Source organism: Branchiostoma floridae, chromosome 11, assembly GCF_000003815.2.
Source record: "Branchiostoma floridae strain S238N-H82 chromosome 11, Bfl_VNyyK, whole genome shotgun sequence".
In the NCBI taxonomy this organism is placed as follows: Eukaryota; Metazoa; Chordata; class Leptocardii; order Amphioxiformes; family Branchiostomatidae; genus Branchiostoma; species Branchiostoma floridae.
The window spans coordinates 16,472,931-16,487,569 of record NC_049989.1 but is presented as its reverse complement, the minus strand read 5'-3'; the positions used below and the strand labels follow the sequence as shown (position 1 = coordinate 16,487,569).

At 40.8% G+C, this 14,639-nt stretch overlaps 2 protein-coding genes across 2 annotated transcripts in view; both read right to left on the bottom strand.

The window, feature by feature from the left end:
* Positions 1–6,351, bottom strand: part of LOC118426266 (solute carrier family 13 member 2-like) — a 16,377-nt gene extending 10,026 nt beyond the window's left edge. The window contains exons 1-2 of the mRNA XM_035835547.1: positions 6,261–6,351; positions 5,001–5,173 (exon numbers count right to left, since the gene is read on the bottom strand). Coding sequence (XP_035691440.1) covers positions 5,001–5,123 — 123 coding nt within the window. The 5' untranslated portion in view covers positions 5,124–5,173; positions 6,261–6,351. The remainder of the gene's footprint in view (positions 1–5,000; positions 5,174–6,260) is intronic.
* Positions 6,352–10,786: 4,435 nt separating this feature from the next.
* The window catches only part of LOC118426249, a gene marked incomplete in the record, with an annotated part of 72,037 nt that continues 68,184 nt past the window's right edge, over positions 10,787–14,639 (bottom strand). Inside the window, 6 exon segments of the mRNA XM_035835522.1 lie at positions 10,787–10,953; positions 11,146–11,287; positions 12,397–12,517; positions 13,280–13,377; positions 13,751–13,936; positions 14,533–14,562. Coding sequence (XP_035691415.1) covers positions 10,787–10,953; positions 11,146–11,287; positions 12,397–12,517; positions 13,280–13,377; positions 13,751–13,936; positions 14,533–14,562 — 744 coding nt within the window.

Genomic DNA, 14,639 nt, shown 5'->3' with positions numbered 1-14,639 from the left:
CGTCTTTGAGGGTGAGAAAGGCGAGAGAGAGATTTCTTGGATTATTTTGGATTATTTAGGATATTTAACATTAGGTGTTGAAGACAATATTGAGAAGGCCTTTATAACAACGTTTTTTTTGGGGGGGGTGGCGGTATAATGGCACCTGGTGGAACTATGATAGTCGATGTTACATGATTAATTGAATAGTCCAGAGTTCACAATCAAAGGTTACACAACCTGTTTGATCAAGCTTCAATTACTAAAGAGCACAAGAACGTGTACACAATGACTAACTGGACTTTTTGACCTCTGTGAAACATGTCGACGTTGCTCCGTGTTTTGACGGCGTGCCAGTGGGTACCAGGCTTTAAATCATGACTACACAGGAATGCATGGTCTCTGTGTTATGTTATGATGACGAAATAAGCGACTGACTAAAAAGTCGTCTGCAAATATAAACAGCCTACCCCAGGCCCGTTTGTGGACCTACTAGTCTGCGGACCGATATCACAATAGTTGCATAATGCAAATATATCATTTCTTAAACAATCCACAATTAATGACAATGATAACATCTACCTTATCTACAACATGATATTGCACGTTTGGGACCGCATATATGACATTATTGTACGTTTGGAACCGCATCGTTAGAAGCGACACCTAGCTGCAGTGTGGAAAAGTACCAGTTAGTATTACCCTGAGAAAGGTGACAGACAGTCACGGAAAAGTCGCCTATACGTGATATCATTGCACAAAACTGTTTTTAATCACTGCAAATTCTTTTGATGCATATCTGTCGCTGTGTTCTTTTTTAATTCAGCTACAACACTGTGATATCCAAACACCTGTTCATCTTGACTTCATACGCAAATGATTCACACGTCACTGTGACCGTAATGGAACATTTGTCAAAGATTCGCAAAGTTTGTCGCACAAAGGCGCTGCACTGTGACATACCCACTTATAGTACAACCAACTACGTGACTATTGGATCATTTTAAATCTGTTTACAAAACAAAGGCCCGTAGCTTGCGCAGCAATTTTTCAAAGTCGAGACACAACACGTCCTTTCTGTTGTTCGGCTCCAGAACCTGTCTAGACCTGATCTTTGGTTGTTCAACATGTCCTGACGCAGCCATGATCAAATGACCCAGTCAATATTTCCCAAGTTCCCAAACCTAGCGACACCCTGACGTATACAGTCACCATCTGTACATTGCCATACATTGTACATTGTACCGATGTGTAATAAACTTGACTTGACTTGTGTTCACCGTATAAACATTGCAAACACAGGGAAAGCTCGTTTGAGCTCTTGTTTGGATTTCATGATACTACAATTTTGTATTAGCCTTCAAAGGAAGCACAGTTTAATCAATGGTAGATAAAAATAGCCCCAAAGACTTTTTGAGGACGTAAGGGCAGTGGTTTGTTATCCACTGTGTCTAAGGCACGGTGTTGGAAGGTGGAGCCCATCCCTCTCCTTCCACCACCCTTTACCTCCCCTACCGAAGTCAGGTGCCCATATTTACACCTGGCTGGGGTGAGGAAAGTCTTGTAAAGTTCCTTCCCAAGGGCACAATATCGGTGGCTTGTCGGAGAAGTCGAACCCTTTGGGTTTTGGGCCTGCACCCGAACAATTACGCTAACATGACGCCACAGTTGAACACCTTACTGAATACATGAACCAAACGAAGTATAGCTTGAATGAACTTTCCCTAAGTGTAATATTGACCGACCACCATCGTCATTCTATTCAACTTAGCCACTGTTGTTGTCAGGTAACGGTCTTTGTTAGTGTTCATGTTTTTCAGAAGTAAGAAAGGAAACTTTAAAGTAAAAACAACAGCTTTTCACCACCCGAAGCTGTCGAACTTTAGACCTAACCCCCCTTTTGACAAGCGGTATCATGTGTCAATATAATATACTTCAACAACGTAGTTCGCAAATTTGTAAAGGGCTATATCACAGAAGCTACGGTACGTTGGTTGGGACACTGGGACCGAGCGATGTGACAGAGACCTTAACTGATTTTATCGATAAAGATTGTGTGTTTTGTTGTCATTTTAGTCACACTTGTACGTTCTGTATGATATTTCCTTTACCACGTCAATGGTAACACAACAATTCATTTAGTACTCTGTAACGCCGCCAACATGCTATAGTCCAGTGAGTTATTCCCTTTGTATCGTACCTACATGACGTACGAACTGTTTTCACAACGTCTTAAGTATATATGAATAATAGGTTTTAAACAATGGCTAATCTGAATAGTGTGTTTGGCTTAGGCTACAATTTAGCACTTGCTCGTTTGACCCGGTTTCTCCCCATACTCACCTAGCGGTCACTGCACTAAACGCAAATATTTCGTACCAGTCGAGGTGTTGCTCAGTTGACTTTCTTATCTGTTATTATCAGCTAGCTCTAAGGTCAATGGCCAAGTGGGTAGAGTTTTCGCCTTGCATCCGGTAGGTCGTGAGTTCGATCCCCGGCCGAGTCATACCAAAGACTTTAAAAAAGTTTCATGCTGCTTTCTCTGCTTAGCACTCAGCAAAGAGAAAGAGTATGGAAGTTGAAGACACACCGCTACCAGTGGACTAGCCCCCCGCTGTAGTGATTGCACAAAGTTGTGTGGCCCAGGGCTACTGGAACAGAGATGGGCGCCGCCCTATGTGCCATCAGGCGCGGGAAGGACTTTACCTTTTTTTAGCTATAGGGTCAAATACCTAATTCCTGAAGAATTTTACATCCCAGGTTTTGCTATATTACAAACTATACAACACGTTTTCAATGGTGATGGTGGCAACAATATCTAGATCTTATCACGAATGACAGTTCAGAGTGGTGTAATAACCCCCTCACATTAGGCGCGATTCGATCGGAAGACTAGTTTACGAGCTCTAAATGACATTTTCGTGAGTAAGACGTCTTGTGTTCTCACGATCATCTTGCGATTTTTAGGGATCGCCGGCAATTTTCAGGAGTCTTACGACGGTCGCGGTGCAGCGAAACATGTTCTTAACATAAGCGACAAGTCGCAGGAGATCTCCGAGATCGCAGAGCTCGTTACCGAGTCGCAGATCGTGCGTGCAAATCGTGCGTACCTCGCAAGGGTATCGGTCAATAGTCTTGCGTCAATCCAACGATTGAAGACCGATAGGCGAGCACAGACATAGTTATTAATCATCGAACGCAAATCGGATGGCGAACGCACGTTAGTCGGGCGACATTCGGGCGACGTTCACCCGACTTCCGATTGTTTACAAATATTGAATTTCTGGGAATGTGAGGGTAATTCTAACATTGTGGCCCCTGTGGCAGTATGTAGGCTGGCTTTGTGACACACTTTCCTTTCTTGTGTTATTTATATTATGCCCGCGCATTCCATTCATTGGTTAAAAAGATTCCGACAGCAAAATAAACAACATTTATTGATCTCTTGCCTTTTTTGAGGAACGTTTTGTATTCCCTTGTCCGCGTGCAAGAGGTCATGGGAGGTTCATTATCATAGATTTATTCACCGTCGATCGCACGAGGCTCGCTTATATGTGAGGGGAACAGGTTTTGGGCGAAAAATACGCAAGACCATCTTAAGATCTTAAAATCAGCCGACCTTCCTGCGATCGCGAAGTACGTCCGAAGATCGTATATAATGTGAGGCGGGTATAAAATACAGCCTTATCTGTGGTGGACATGGAGTAAACATACACATCAAACAGCCCCTCGTAACCCATTTTTTGTGTGACCAAGAGCTACTCTCCCAGCAGAGGTTTGGCTCGGGCTGTTTTTGACGTGTTTTTGGACGCTTTTGTCAGGGTTCTATTTTGTTCCCTTTTCTTCAAATCATTTGGCCAGCGGACATAAAGGAAAGTAGACAAGATAAAAAGTAAAAACGCCCTAAACATGTTGAAAAAATAGCCGGAGCCGAACCAGTGCTTAGAGCATATTCCTATCCTCCAACACAATGACTTATGTGCTAGAAAGGGGAAGCTTAAGGACTAGATAATTAACGTTATTTCCATCTCGTCTATACACCAATTCTTTGTGTTGTACACCTGTACGTCAATATTTTTGTACCTGCCCTTTGAGCAATGAAAGGATTGATTATCGAAACGTTTGCTCAAGAGGTAATAAACCACCCTTCAAAATCTTACCTTAGCTGTGGTTGACAATTAGTAAACATACCAATCTAACAAACGCTCTTAACATATTTTCACAACAAACTTTTGTGATCTGAATCATATATCGTATCCACTAACAAGGCGAGCTGTGCGCTAGATGGTAAAAGAACTTGATAACTCATGCACGTCAGACCTTTATATTTCATATCTTTACTTCTATATTTCACACGTTGAACTTTGAAATGATCGATTATCAACCAGTTTACTCAAGAGGTAATAATCGACACGTAAAGGGGACAGAGTGGTAACAGAGAGTATTGATAAGTTCATGCACCGCCTTAAACACCAATTAAAAAATTAAAGAATAGCTCTCCTTCTTCTTTGGTGTTACTGAGATAACGTTAGATGTTAAACACAATGAAGCATATTTTTGCAGGTTGCTATACATGTTGCTATACCTCTTATGTTTCTACACATCGCAGATTGCTACACATGTTGTTACGCCTCGCAGATTGCTACACATGTTGCTACGCCTCGCAGATTGCTACACATGTTGCTACACCTCACAGGATTCTACACATGTTGCTACACCTCGCAGATTGCTTCACTTGTTGTTACGCCTCACAGAATTCTACACATGTTGCTACGTATACACCTTGCAGATTGCTACATATGTCGTTACGCCTCGCAGATTGCTACACATGTTGCTACACCTCGCCGATTGCTACATATGCTGCTACGCCTCGCAGATTGCTACACATCTTGCTACGCCTTGCAGATTCCTACACATTGCTACAGCTAACTCTTTGTTTGGTAGGTTTACAGTCAAGCCCCATTGGAAGCCATTCTGTCGTACTAGAGCCCAACTTTAGATCTATCTTGGTCCTGACTTACCTTGTAGAAGTCCGTCTCGGCCACACCAAAGTATATAGGCAGCGGGCACGCAGCAATGGGTACAAACCAAAATATGAATGATTTTCGGAAGGCCCACAGTTCCTTCAAGACGTTGTACCCCATCTTGAAGACGTTCTACCACTCTTGCGCTACTTTGGAAGTCGCCCAACTACCTGAATAAGTAAACATGTACATGTAGGCACAATCAATTACGTAATGTTTGAGTCTGGCGTGGTCTAATAAACCTTTGTTGAACATGCCTGCACACGTACATGTACACAGCACGCCCCTTATTCAACTCTAGACTTGCAGTGCGGAAAACCTATGGCTTATACATAGTTAGACTCTGAAAACTCGCCCAAGAAAAGACAGCACATCAAACATACAACTGACTTATGCAAAGATATGGGACACTATATCAAATATTATTAGAAGACCGCTCAAGGGACCAAGGATATATTGACTACATGTGTGTGCACATGTGGACATGTGGTCACTATAGACAGGAATTTTTAATGCTTAAAGTTATATCAATGTGGAAAATTATACACACATGGTGGTCACATTGGCCATGTTTTCCCTATACAGAGGTGGTCACTTGTACAGGTTTGACTGTGCGATTTTCTAATGGCGTATCATTTACCTTGGAAGCTGTAAGAATAGAATATTCCAAGCTGACCTTTATAGAATACTGTAAATGCATTTAAGTTCACGGGGATTTAATTTCGCGATAGCGGGAAAACGGACTTTTCACGGTGGATTTAAGTTCGCGGTAACACCATAGACAGCAGTCTAATACCATAATAGAAAAGTATTCGCGGCGGGTTTAAGTTCGCAGTGAAGTGGCCACCGCGAAAACCGCGAACATTAATCCACCGCGAACATTTCTGCATTTACAGTATATAGACATCTCGCGGCCAGGTGTGTGATTTACCTAAGGCGTTACTACACAAGTGCACGTACTAGTATTGTACAAGTCATCCGTATTTGCATAACATAGACAGTTCCCATACGCGTCAATGGTCTACCTGGCGTATGCCACAATACCGCATGTCCGCCCGATGTTTCAGCTGTCAGTGAACTGGCAGTGAGTTCACAGAGATTCTTGAGCAAGACTGTGCTGTAAGAAACCATTGTAGTGCTCGAGACACATTCCTAGCCAAAACATACTGTCGAAGGACATGAAGAAAAGGAGACGTAATAGAAAGCCCGGCTAAAACGCTTAGAAGACGTCAAAAACAGCCGGAGCTGAACTCTTACTTATAGAGTAGCCATCACATGCGGTGTTGTGAAGTAGAATGATATCCTCCCACCTGTGAGACAAAATGTGCGACAACGTTAGAGATCTTCAAGGTTGCAGTGCTAATATGCCAGGGAGTCACTTTTGTCTCAAATGTCGTCTAACCTGTCCGCCCATTTATTTTGCGTCAAACTATTATTAGCATGTCAAAGTTCCACCACTTATGCTTAGGTCCCAATTACATCCGTGCCCTTCGGGCCCCGAAGCCACAAATTTGTCCCAGTAGACTACTGGATACGGGGGTACCCCTCGGTGTTCAACCCGGTGCCCGACCGGGCCCTAAAACATCCCGGGGAGCCGCAAGGTATCCCACGGGGCTACATAGGGGTCAAGCCCGAAAAAGTGCCATATAAACAGCCAGTGAACTGCCCGGCAAGGCCCCTTTTTCCAATTGGGCCCTAAGGCTAAGGTCACATTTCCACAAAGGGGCCCGACCGGGCAGCTTTCCGGAACGATAAATATGATACAAAAGACAACAAAAACACAAAACGGACCAAAAACAATTCAACGGCATGCCTTGTGCATATTCATTGCCATAAGATCTAATTTTTCGTTTCCGCAACAGCCCGGCCGGGCCCCGAGTAGGAAATGTGACGTAGGCCTAAACCGGACGCGGGAAGACATACACTTAGGTCATCTAAAATTGCTTACAACATATTACCTCCTTCGCAGACTTCTGCAGCATCGGCGTTTATCATTTGAGGTAGCGGGGATAAACCTTTCTAGGGAAAGAGTCAACTTTAGCCCATGTTAAAAATCACAAATCAGCGCTCCCTCCAATAGCAAACACCGCCGATCCAAAAGTTTGCGAAGGTGGCTACAATAGTACATGTCTGCTGACCTGAGGCCTGAGGCATTGCAATTGGTGACCAATCAAAGTTCCAGATCTAACCCGGGAGGTCATAGCTGGGGGCGATAAACAGCTTGCCTATGAATGAAGCAAATTTTTCTCTCTTTTTTTGGTTCATTTCATTTTCATTTGATCCACTCACATCTTTTTGATAAGTGTTGTGGACCTCAAAGGACTGGACCTCTATTCAACGTCCTATCCGAACGACGTCCCGAAGTGAGGAATATCGTTACGCTAGGCGACGCTATAAGATTTAGAATGCTCTATCGGCATATTGGGAAAAACCGCGGAGTGTGTAACGATAGTTCACCTTTATTCGCGGGGTAACCTATATCCGTTGTACCTAAAAACAGGATATCTAGGTATATCACATTGATGGACGGTGCATTTTTTTCATTATAATGCAGTTTGAGACCTCCGTCCGTCAACTTGATATCCTGAAATACCCTGGTGTTAAATACAACGGATAAAGGTTACCCTGCGAATAAAGGTGAACTAGCGTTAACGTGTAGCAATAAAGTAACGTGCGACCGACACACTCTTGATCAAGGTCGTCTTAGTCAAGTACCAGTGGTCGTTGTCGTGCTTGGGGAAACTTCAAGAGTCGTCTTGAGCAGGTTGTCTTGAGAAGGTGATCGCCTTTACAGTATCGACATATATCTATTTAAAGACATCCCCCCCCCAAAAAAAAAACAATGGGATATTCAGTCAAATGACATTAAGTGAGCGTTGAGTTGAGCTTTAATTGTCACGTTCTGAAGTGACATGAAAATTCCATTTCTAATTTGTGAAACAAAAAGCTTCCTTACAAAATGCTGCAAGGTGTATGATCACTGAACGGTGCAATATAACCTTGGGCGCCAGGAGGTGCTGCTTGATGGACTAGTTTTGACAGAAAGTGCCCATTTAAAACTATCGTTTACTTGATTCAGTATTTCATTTGTTAAATTAAATAAGAAACTAAAACATATTCGCATTAGCAGAAAACAATTCAGGAATCCCATCCAATACGACTGTCTTCAGAAAAGACGTTGAAACGGAGTGTGTCGATTGGTTGGCAAATGTTTTTAAAATCATTTAGGTGAAAAAGTGGGTCCGTGCTTAAAACTAAGTGCAAAGCACAAAGTTTATAAGGACTAGGATGTCTAAAACTAAGCATGGCCATTTCTATTTCGCCTAATGTAAACTTTGATACATGTACTGTATTAAACCAGAGTTACGGCTTATCCAGTCTTTCTACTACGCCCCTACTCCCATTACAGTACAATTTTATTTCTCGTTTTCGCAAAAAATCCCGGCTTGGAATTCGACCATGGCATAAAGTTAGTGATATCAAGTCCCATCCTTTATCTTTACTTTCGATTAATATGCATAAAATACTTTACCATGAATAAACACACAGGCACATTCGTGACACATTTCAAAACAGCGTTTTTTTTTCTTACTGCTTTATTTTCATATTCAGTGCTCAGCATTGGTTGTGGACTGATTGTCAAGCTTTCCTTTATGACACATTCCTATCCTGATTCAAAGGCATGAATGGCATAACTTTCTGTTACTTGACTTCACACACATAAGATTAATAATTATCAACGTGGAACAACATAATACAATTGCCATCAACTTATACCTGAGTGAGAGCACTATAGGGCAAACATCAGAGTTGGGCCTTCCCATTAATATTGGGGCCCGAGTAGCATAAAAAGCACTGAGAAACAGTCTCCAGATCGGGCCAAAATGTTCAAGGGATAGGTGGATTTTCAAGGATCTTAATTCAACGCAGAAAGGTCTGGAAACGGACAGAAAAGGGCTTAAACAGTCTTACCTATTGTAATTGGGTGGTTAAAGGGGCTTAAACAGTCTTGTCCTGGTGTGCATTGTTTCTATGCAGATGCCAAGGGCTGAAAACCAAGTTCACACCTAGGTAACAAGGGACTCCACACATCCGTGTAATTTATTCATTATTGATATGGGTAGCCGCACAAGGGAGCACTCACCTGAGTTTTGACACCTCATTCATGTGGTGTTAAAGCTGTCAGGCTGAAAGGGGCTAACTTTCTTATTGTACATGTGTTCTTGCATAGTCGGACCAGAAGTGAACAATAGTAGTATCTTAATTCAGCCCCATTTAACCACCCAATAACAATAGGTAAGACTGTTTCAAGACTGTTTCAGCCCTATTCTGACTCAGTTTTCAGACCTTTCTGTGTTGGTAGTGTAATTAGCACTATAATCATGCCGCCATTCTGAGCCTTCTACTACGCAACATAACTGCACCAGGTTTGCTCAGTATGCTCTATACAGTAAACAAAACTGGCCATATGTAAGTAAAGTAAAGTGTTATGCACGATTTGTGGCTTTAGAACCACATCTCTAAAGTAACAACTGGCACATGACAGACGATGGTTGCAATTACATGTATCTCATGATGTGGACAACAGCAAAATTGATCATTTGAAAAAAAAATTAGTTGACAAGTTGAAAAAGTCACTAGCAGTATATTAAGAAAACATAGATCTTTACCAAAATACATTAAAACATTTCTTTGCAAACTGCATTACAATGGGACTGCAAATAACTGCACTGCACCGCATTATATACAAACAATTTGACCAGGTATTACACAGTGTACGTTTTGCACAAAGACTTCAAATGTAACAACTAACGACAGAAACAAGTATTAAAAGGATTTGCATCCTTTGACATTATCCACATTGTCATGATTACGGAATGCACCCCACATTATCTCGCTAAATCAGGATAAAAATCTATGTACTTAAAAAGTTGAGTTAAGTATTCTTTAACTGTAGTAAAATCTTGATTCTAAATTCTATTTGCACGGTTGTAAGATTTGTGAACAACTTTCATGAATTGCAATGACATATATAATATATGACCATAAAACCAATATTACAAACATTGCAAATTTATTACACAGTGTAAAAAACAACTTTGTTGTTAAGATAAAATTTCATTCTACAAGATGAATTTTCCATCTTCTATTAATCTCATGCCAAGAAGTCACATTCATGATTTTAATGTACACTGTTCCATTATCATCAGAATATTTCAACACACATTTAGTCCTACATAGAAAGAAATCTCAATTACATGAAATGTTGGAAAAAGGAATGTTTAAGGGCAAGCAATATAAAACTTTGAATAAGCAATGAAATTAGACATTACACATTGATTGCCATTTAAGTCAACAACTGACTTTCAATATTTTTTTTCAGTTCTTAATTTGTACAAATTCAGATTTCTAAACCTTAACATCATTCCTGAGTGCCAGTACAACAGTGTCTTTCCAATCCTCATGATCGTTTATAACTGACAGTGTATTAACATTACTAATGGTATGGTTGCAACTTTGTTTAACAATACCATAGAGTTTAGAATATTCAAGAAAAGTACCAATATTAAGAAGAATTGAAACCTAAAGATTTAAGCACTAAAATCCATAATTGTATGCAAAGTTTGCAAAATTAATATAGTCCTTTATGTATTGTCATCATCTTACCAGTCATTTCAAAAGTGATTTCAATAATTAGGCATACATTGTATCTTTGTTATGCCCAACTCTTTCCATGGCCTATAAGCATTTTTTTTTTGCTAACTTAAAGTACACTCTCCAATCTACATCAGGCTGCAAGCCTTGCTCTGGTTGTTGGCACCACTGACTGCATTGACAGCACTCCTGAACTTCTCCTTGGCTGTCTTTGGCCTCTTAGGAGCTTCTGCTGCAGCTTTAGGGCCTTCCTCCACCGACTTTTGTTTCGTTGGTTCCTGATTTACACCAGTACCTGTAACATTGACAATTTCTTTTGGTTATTTTTCTATGAAAAAACTAAATGCAAAGTCATGTAAGCGAGATTATCTAACCGTGGCATCTAATGCCATCGTCGCTAAGAGCAAGAGATTTGAAACAGCACTCATCGATTTTCATCAATAAAAAACTGAATCTTTTTAATAAATATGCTTTTTACAAAATATACCATTGGCTGCAGATGTCTTTTGTTTTGGCGGCTGATCTTTCTGTGCCTGATCCTTCTGCGGCTGTTTCTGCGGTTGTTTCTGTGGCGTAGGGACATCGTTGATGTTCAGGTTCTGGAGCTGTTCAAGCATGTCAGCATCAACCTGAATAGGGATATACATTGTCATGTCTCTTACAATTTAGCAGTGACAACTAGGGCTGGGTACCGGTACAGAAAATTCAGGTCCAGGTCCGGTTCAGGTCCGAAGGATCAGGTCCAGGTCCGGACCTGAACCTGGACCTGATTCAGTATGACTCATACCAATGGTCCATTTCACTACAAAGAAATCTGTTTGGTGGAGTATTAGACTTACACTGGCGTTTTAAAATCCTACAACGCTAACTGCACCTGTACGATTGGCTGTAAAACTAAAACTTGGTAGAAATTACTATAAAGTCTACTCTACTTCACTCTTGTTATTTACTTCCACCTGCAAGTGCCAAAAACGTGTGAATGCCTGATAAAATAATATGTTAATTTTCTAATCGGTCCAACATCCGGTCCACCGAATTTTTTCAGGTCCGTTTTTTTTTGACCGGTCCAATAAGAAAAAACAGTTTTGTACCGGTACGCTGTACCAATGCCCAGCCCTAGTGACAACTATACGAAGTTTTAATTGTGGGAGACAGATTTCTAACTTTCTACTTCCCACTGTAGTACAATGTAAGTCACCTGATTTTATGCTAACTTTGTTGATATAATCAAAATTTTTAAACAAACAGTCCTGTGTAGTCTGAGACAAATCTTGCACAGTCACAAGTTCATTTGAGTTAGACAAGGAAATAACACACCAACATTTGATTGAATCTACACACTGGGATACACACTGTCACTGGCCTTACAAGATGTATTATCCAAAGATATCAACTTTCCAGTAAAAAAAATTCAAATACACATCATAAACGAGCTGCAGACTCTCAATTTGCTGCTGGACCCAGTGCAAAAAAAATATGAGTATTGAACAAATCATACTGATACAATTACACCATTTGAAACTGTCAAATGCCCAGAATGTACATAATTACATAGTGGAAAACTGTATAATGTTACTACGTATTATGGCTTACAATGTTTAAATCATTAATAGTCGGCTGGGCAGTGTATTTTATGCATTGAATGAACAACAGACTTAATTTTTTATTTAAAAAAACTTCTGCACCCTCAGGTGACTTAAGTTTTGCTTTTGATTTAAAAAAAATCATCTGCACCCACCTGTGACTGCTCACCACCACCTGCTGCAGGTGCCGCCACCTCACTGTCCAGGATGGTGAGGCGCCCGTTGTGCCTGTGCTGCTCACACAGCCACACTGTCTTCCCATTGGGCAGGTGACATCTATGGACAGACATATGAACATTGTACATGTAGTAAACTGTGACAAATCATCATGCGAGACAAGATGTAACAGAGATATACGTCAATGAAGATTAGACCTGCAAGTAATAAGATATGCCAAAAAGCAGTTCACTCAAACAGCTGGACACGGTTTTAGTGTCACTGACGAAAGATAGTGGATGCTATCTGAAACGTCTGACCATTTCCAAAATCATATCCAGCTGCTCAAGTAACTGCTTTTGGGCATAATGGAGATGTACATTCCTGATGCATTCTTCTCTAGCTCTTCACATGCCTCATTAGATATCATACTTCAAACTCAATTAAGGTACAGTGTAGCGTACCAGAAAAATGGTGTAAACTAATTTTAAAGTAGAGAGGAAAATGAAAGAATTACTATTTAAAAGAACATGTTGAATGTACATTTTCTTCAACTTTCTGTTTGGATTAAGAATAAGTAGCCAACGAAAAGCAAAAATAGTTGCCGACTAGATGCCTGCTGAGAATATCCCCAATGAAGACACAGACTACCTTGAAAAGTATATTCTTGAGGGATGGGAAAACTTAAAACTTAAAAACAAGCAATATGGAAGAAATGGGACTAGCAGCACTGAACCAAGATCTCTGGAGTGGTGTTATTTGCCAACCAATCCAAAACGATGTTGTGGGAAGAACTACGGTCTAAGGTAAGATTTCTATAATTATTCAGAATGATACTTTTGAAAGAAAAACAATGTTTTTCCTATTCAACTTTTGTCCTACCTTGCCAGTCCTCCTGCTGTACCCTCGGTGTCTGCTGCAATAGCTGCCTTGATCAACTCACCAAATGGCAGGTTGAAGTCCAGACTAGATCCAACATGCTGGGGAAACATTGTGATAAATTTAAACATTTTTAGACTTGAGAGTAGAATCTGTAACAAAATGACTGTCAAATGACTGTTAAACATGCCTGCATGTACATCAACAGTTCTCCCTTCAAACTTCTAAATTGAATACTGATCTAAGGCCTCACCAATTTTATCTGTTGGTTCTCAGATTTCAGAGTCTGAGGGCTTATGGTACCTTGCTGCACAAAATTTCAGGTGTACATGTAGTAAGATGCATTGCCAAGTTTTCCTCCCACTGTTTGTTTATCTTGCCAGCTAGCTAAACAAAAGTTTGAGAACGATCCAAATCAATTCATGTGGCTTTAGCATATTAAGTGTGATTTATATGACTTGTTGAAAATTATACCTCTTCAAGGAACTGTAGGAACTGGTCTCCCTTCTCTTCCTCCGTTAAGACGTCCAGCTGCACAGGGCCGTGTTTGAGGATGGCGTACAGTCTGGCCAGGTAAGGCGACCAGGACTTCAGTTTACTCTGGAGCTCAGCCTGGGAGCCTGGTACAGGCACACCTGCTGTACTGCACAGGTGCCAGCCCTGGGGAAAGATGTCCAACAATATTCTATGAAATTCGTCCAAACTTTAATAACAGCTGTTACCAAATTATTTAACTTATCCCTTTCATTTGGACATTTTCCTTGGGAATGGAGCACAAGTCACATTGTTACGTTGCACAAAGACCAGGCGCTAAAGATGACCCAAACAATTACAGGGGGAAAGATTTGATGTCCTCGTGGCACAAGCAGTAATGCAACCCTGCAATTCTGTGGATCCGTGGGCCACAGTTCTATCCTAGGGTTAGTAAATTTCTAAGACAATTTTCTAGAGGATTGAAGTTGGATGGAGACGTAAAGCCAGCAGTCCTTCATAAGAAAGCTTTAGGTGTAAACCTCAGGCTTCAATCCCCTGCACATAAAAGAACCGAACACACTAATCCAGAAGAGTAGGGATGCAGCAAAGCTGTATTGCAATATTACATTTAGTTAGTTAATTCCTTATATCCTCAGTTGGAAGTTTGAGTGCTTTGCCTGAAAATTTACCTTCCTTATTATGATAATCTTGATTACGTGCAAATCTAATTTTAGACAATATGCTGAATGATAATGATGAGTAATGACAACAACAACACCCACCTGTTCATGTTCACACAGGACTCTAAAACAAAACATGGGTGCAACTGGTGTCATGTCCTGTAAGATGGGAAACCGGGAACACTATCGTTAGCGACATTTTTCACAAG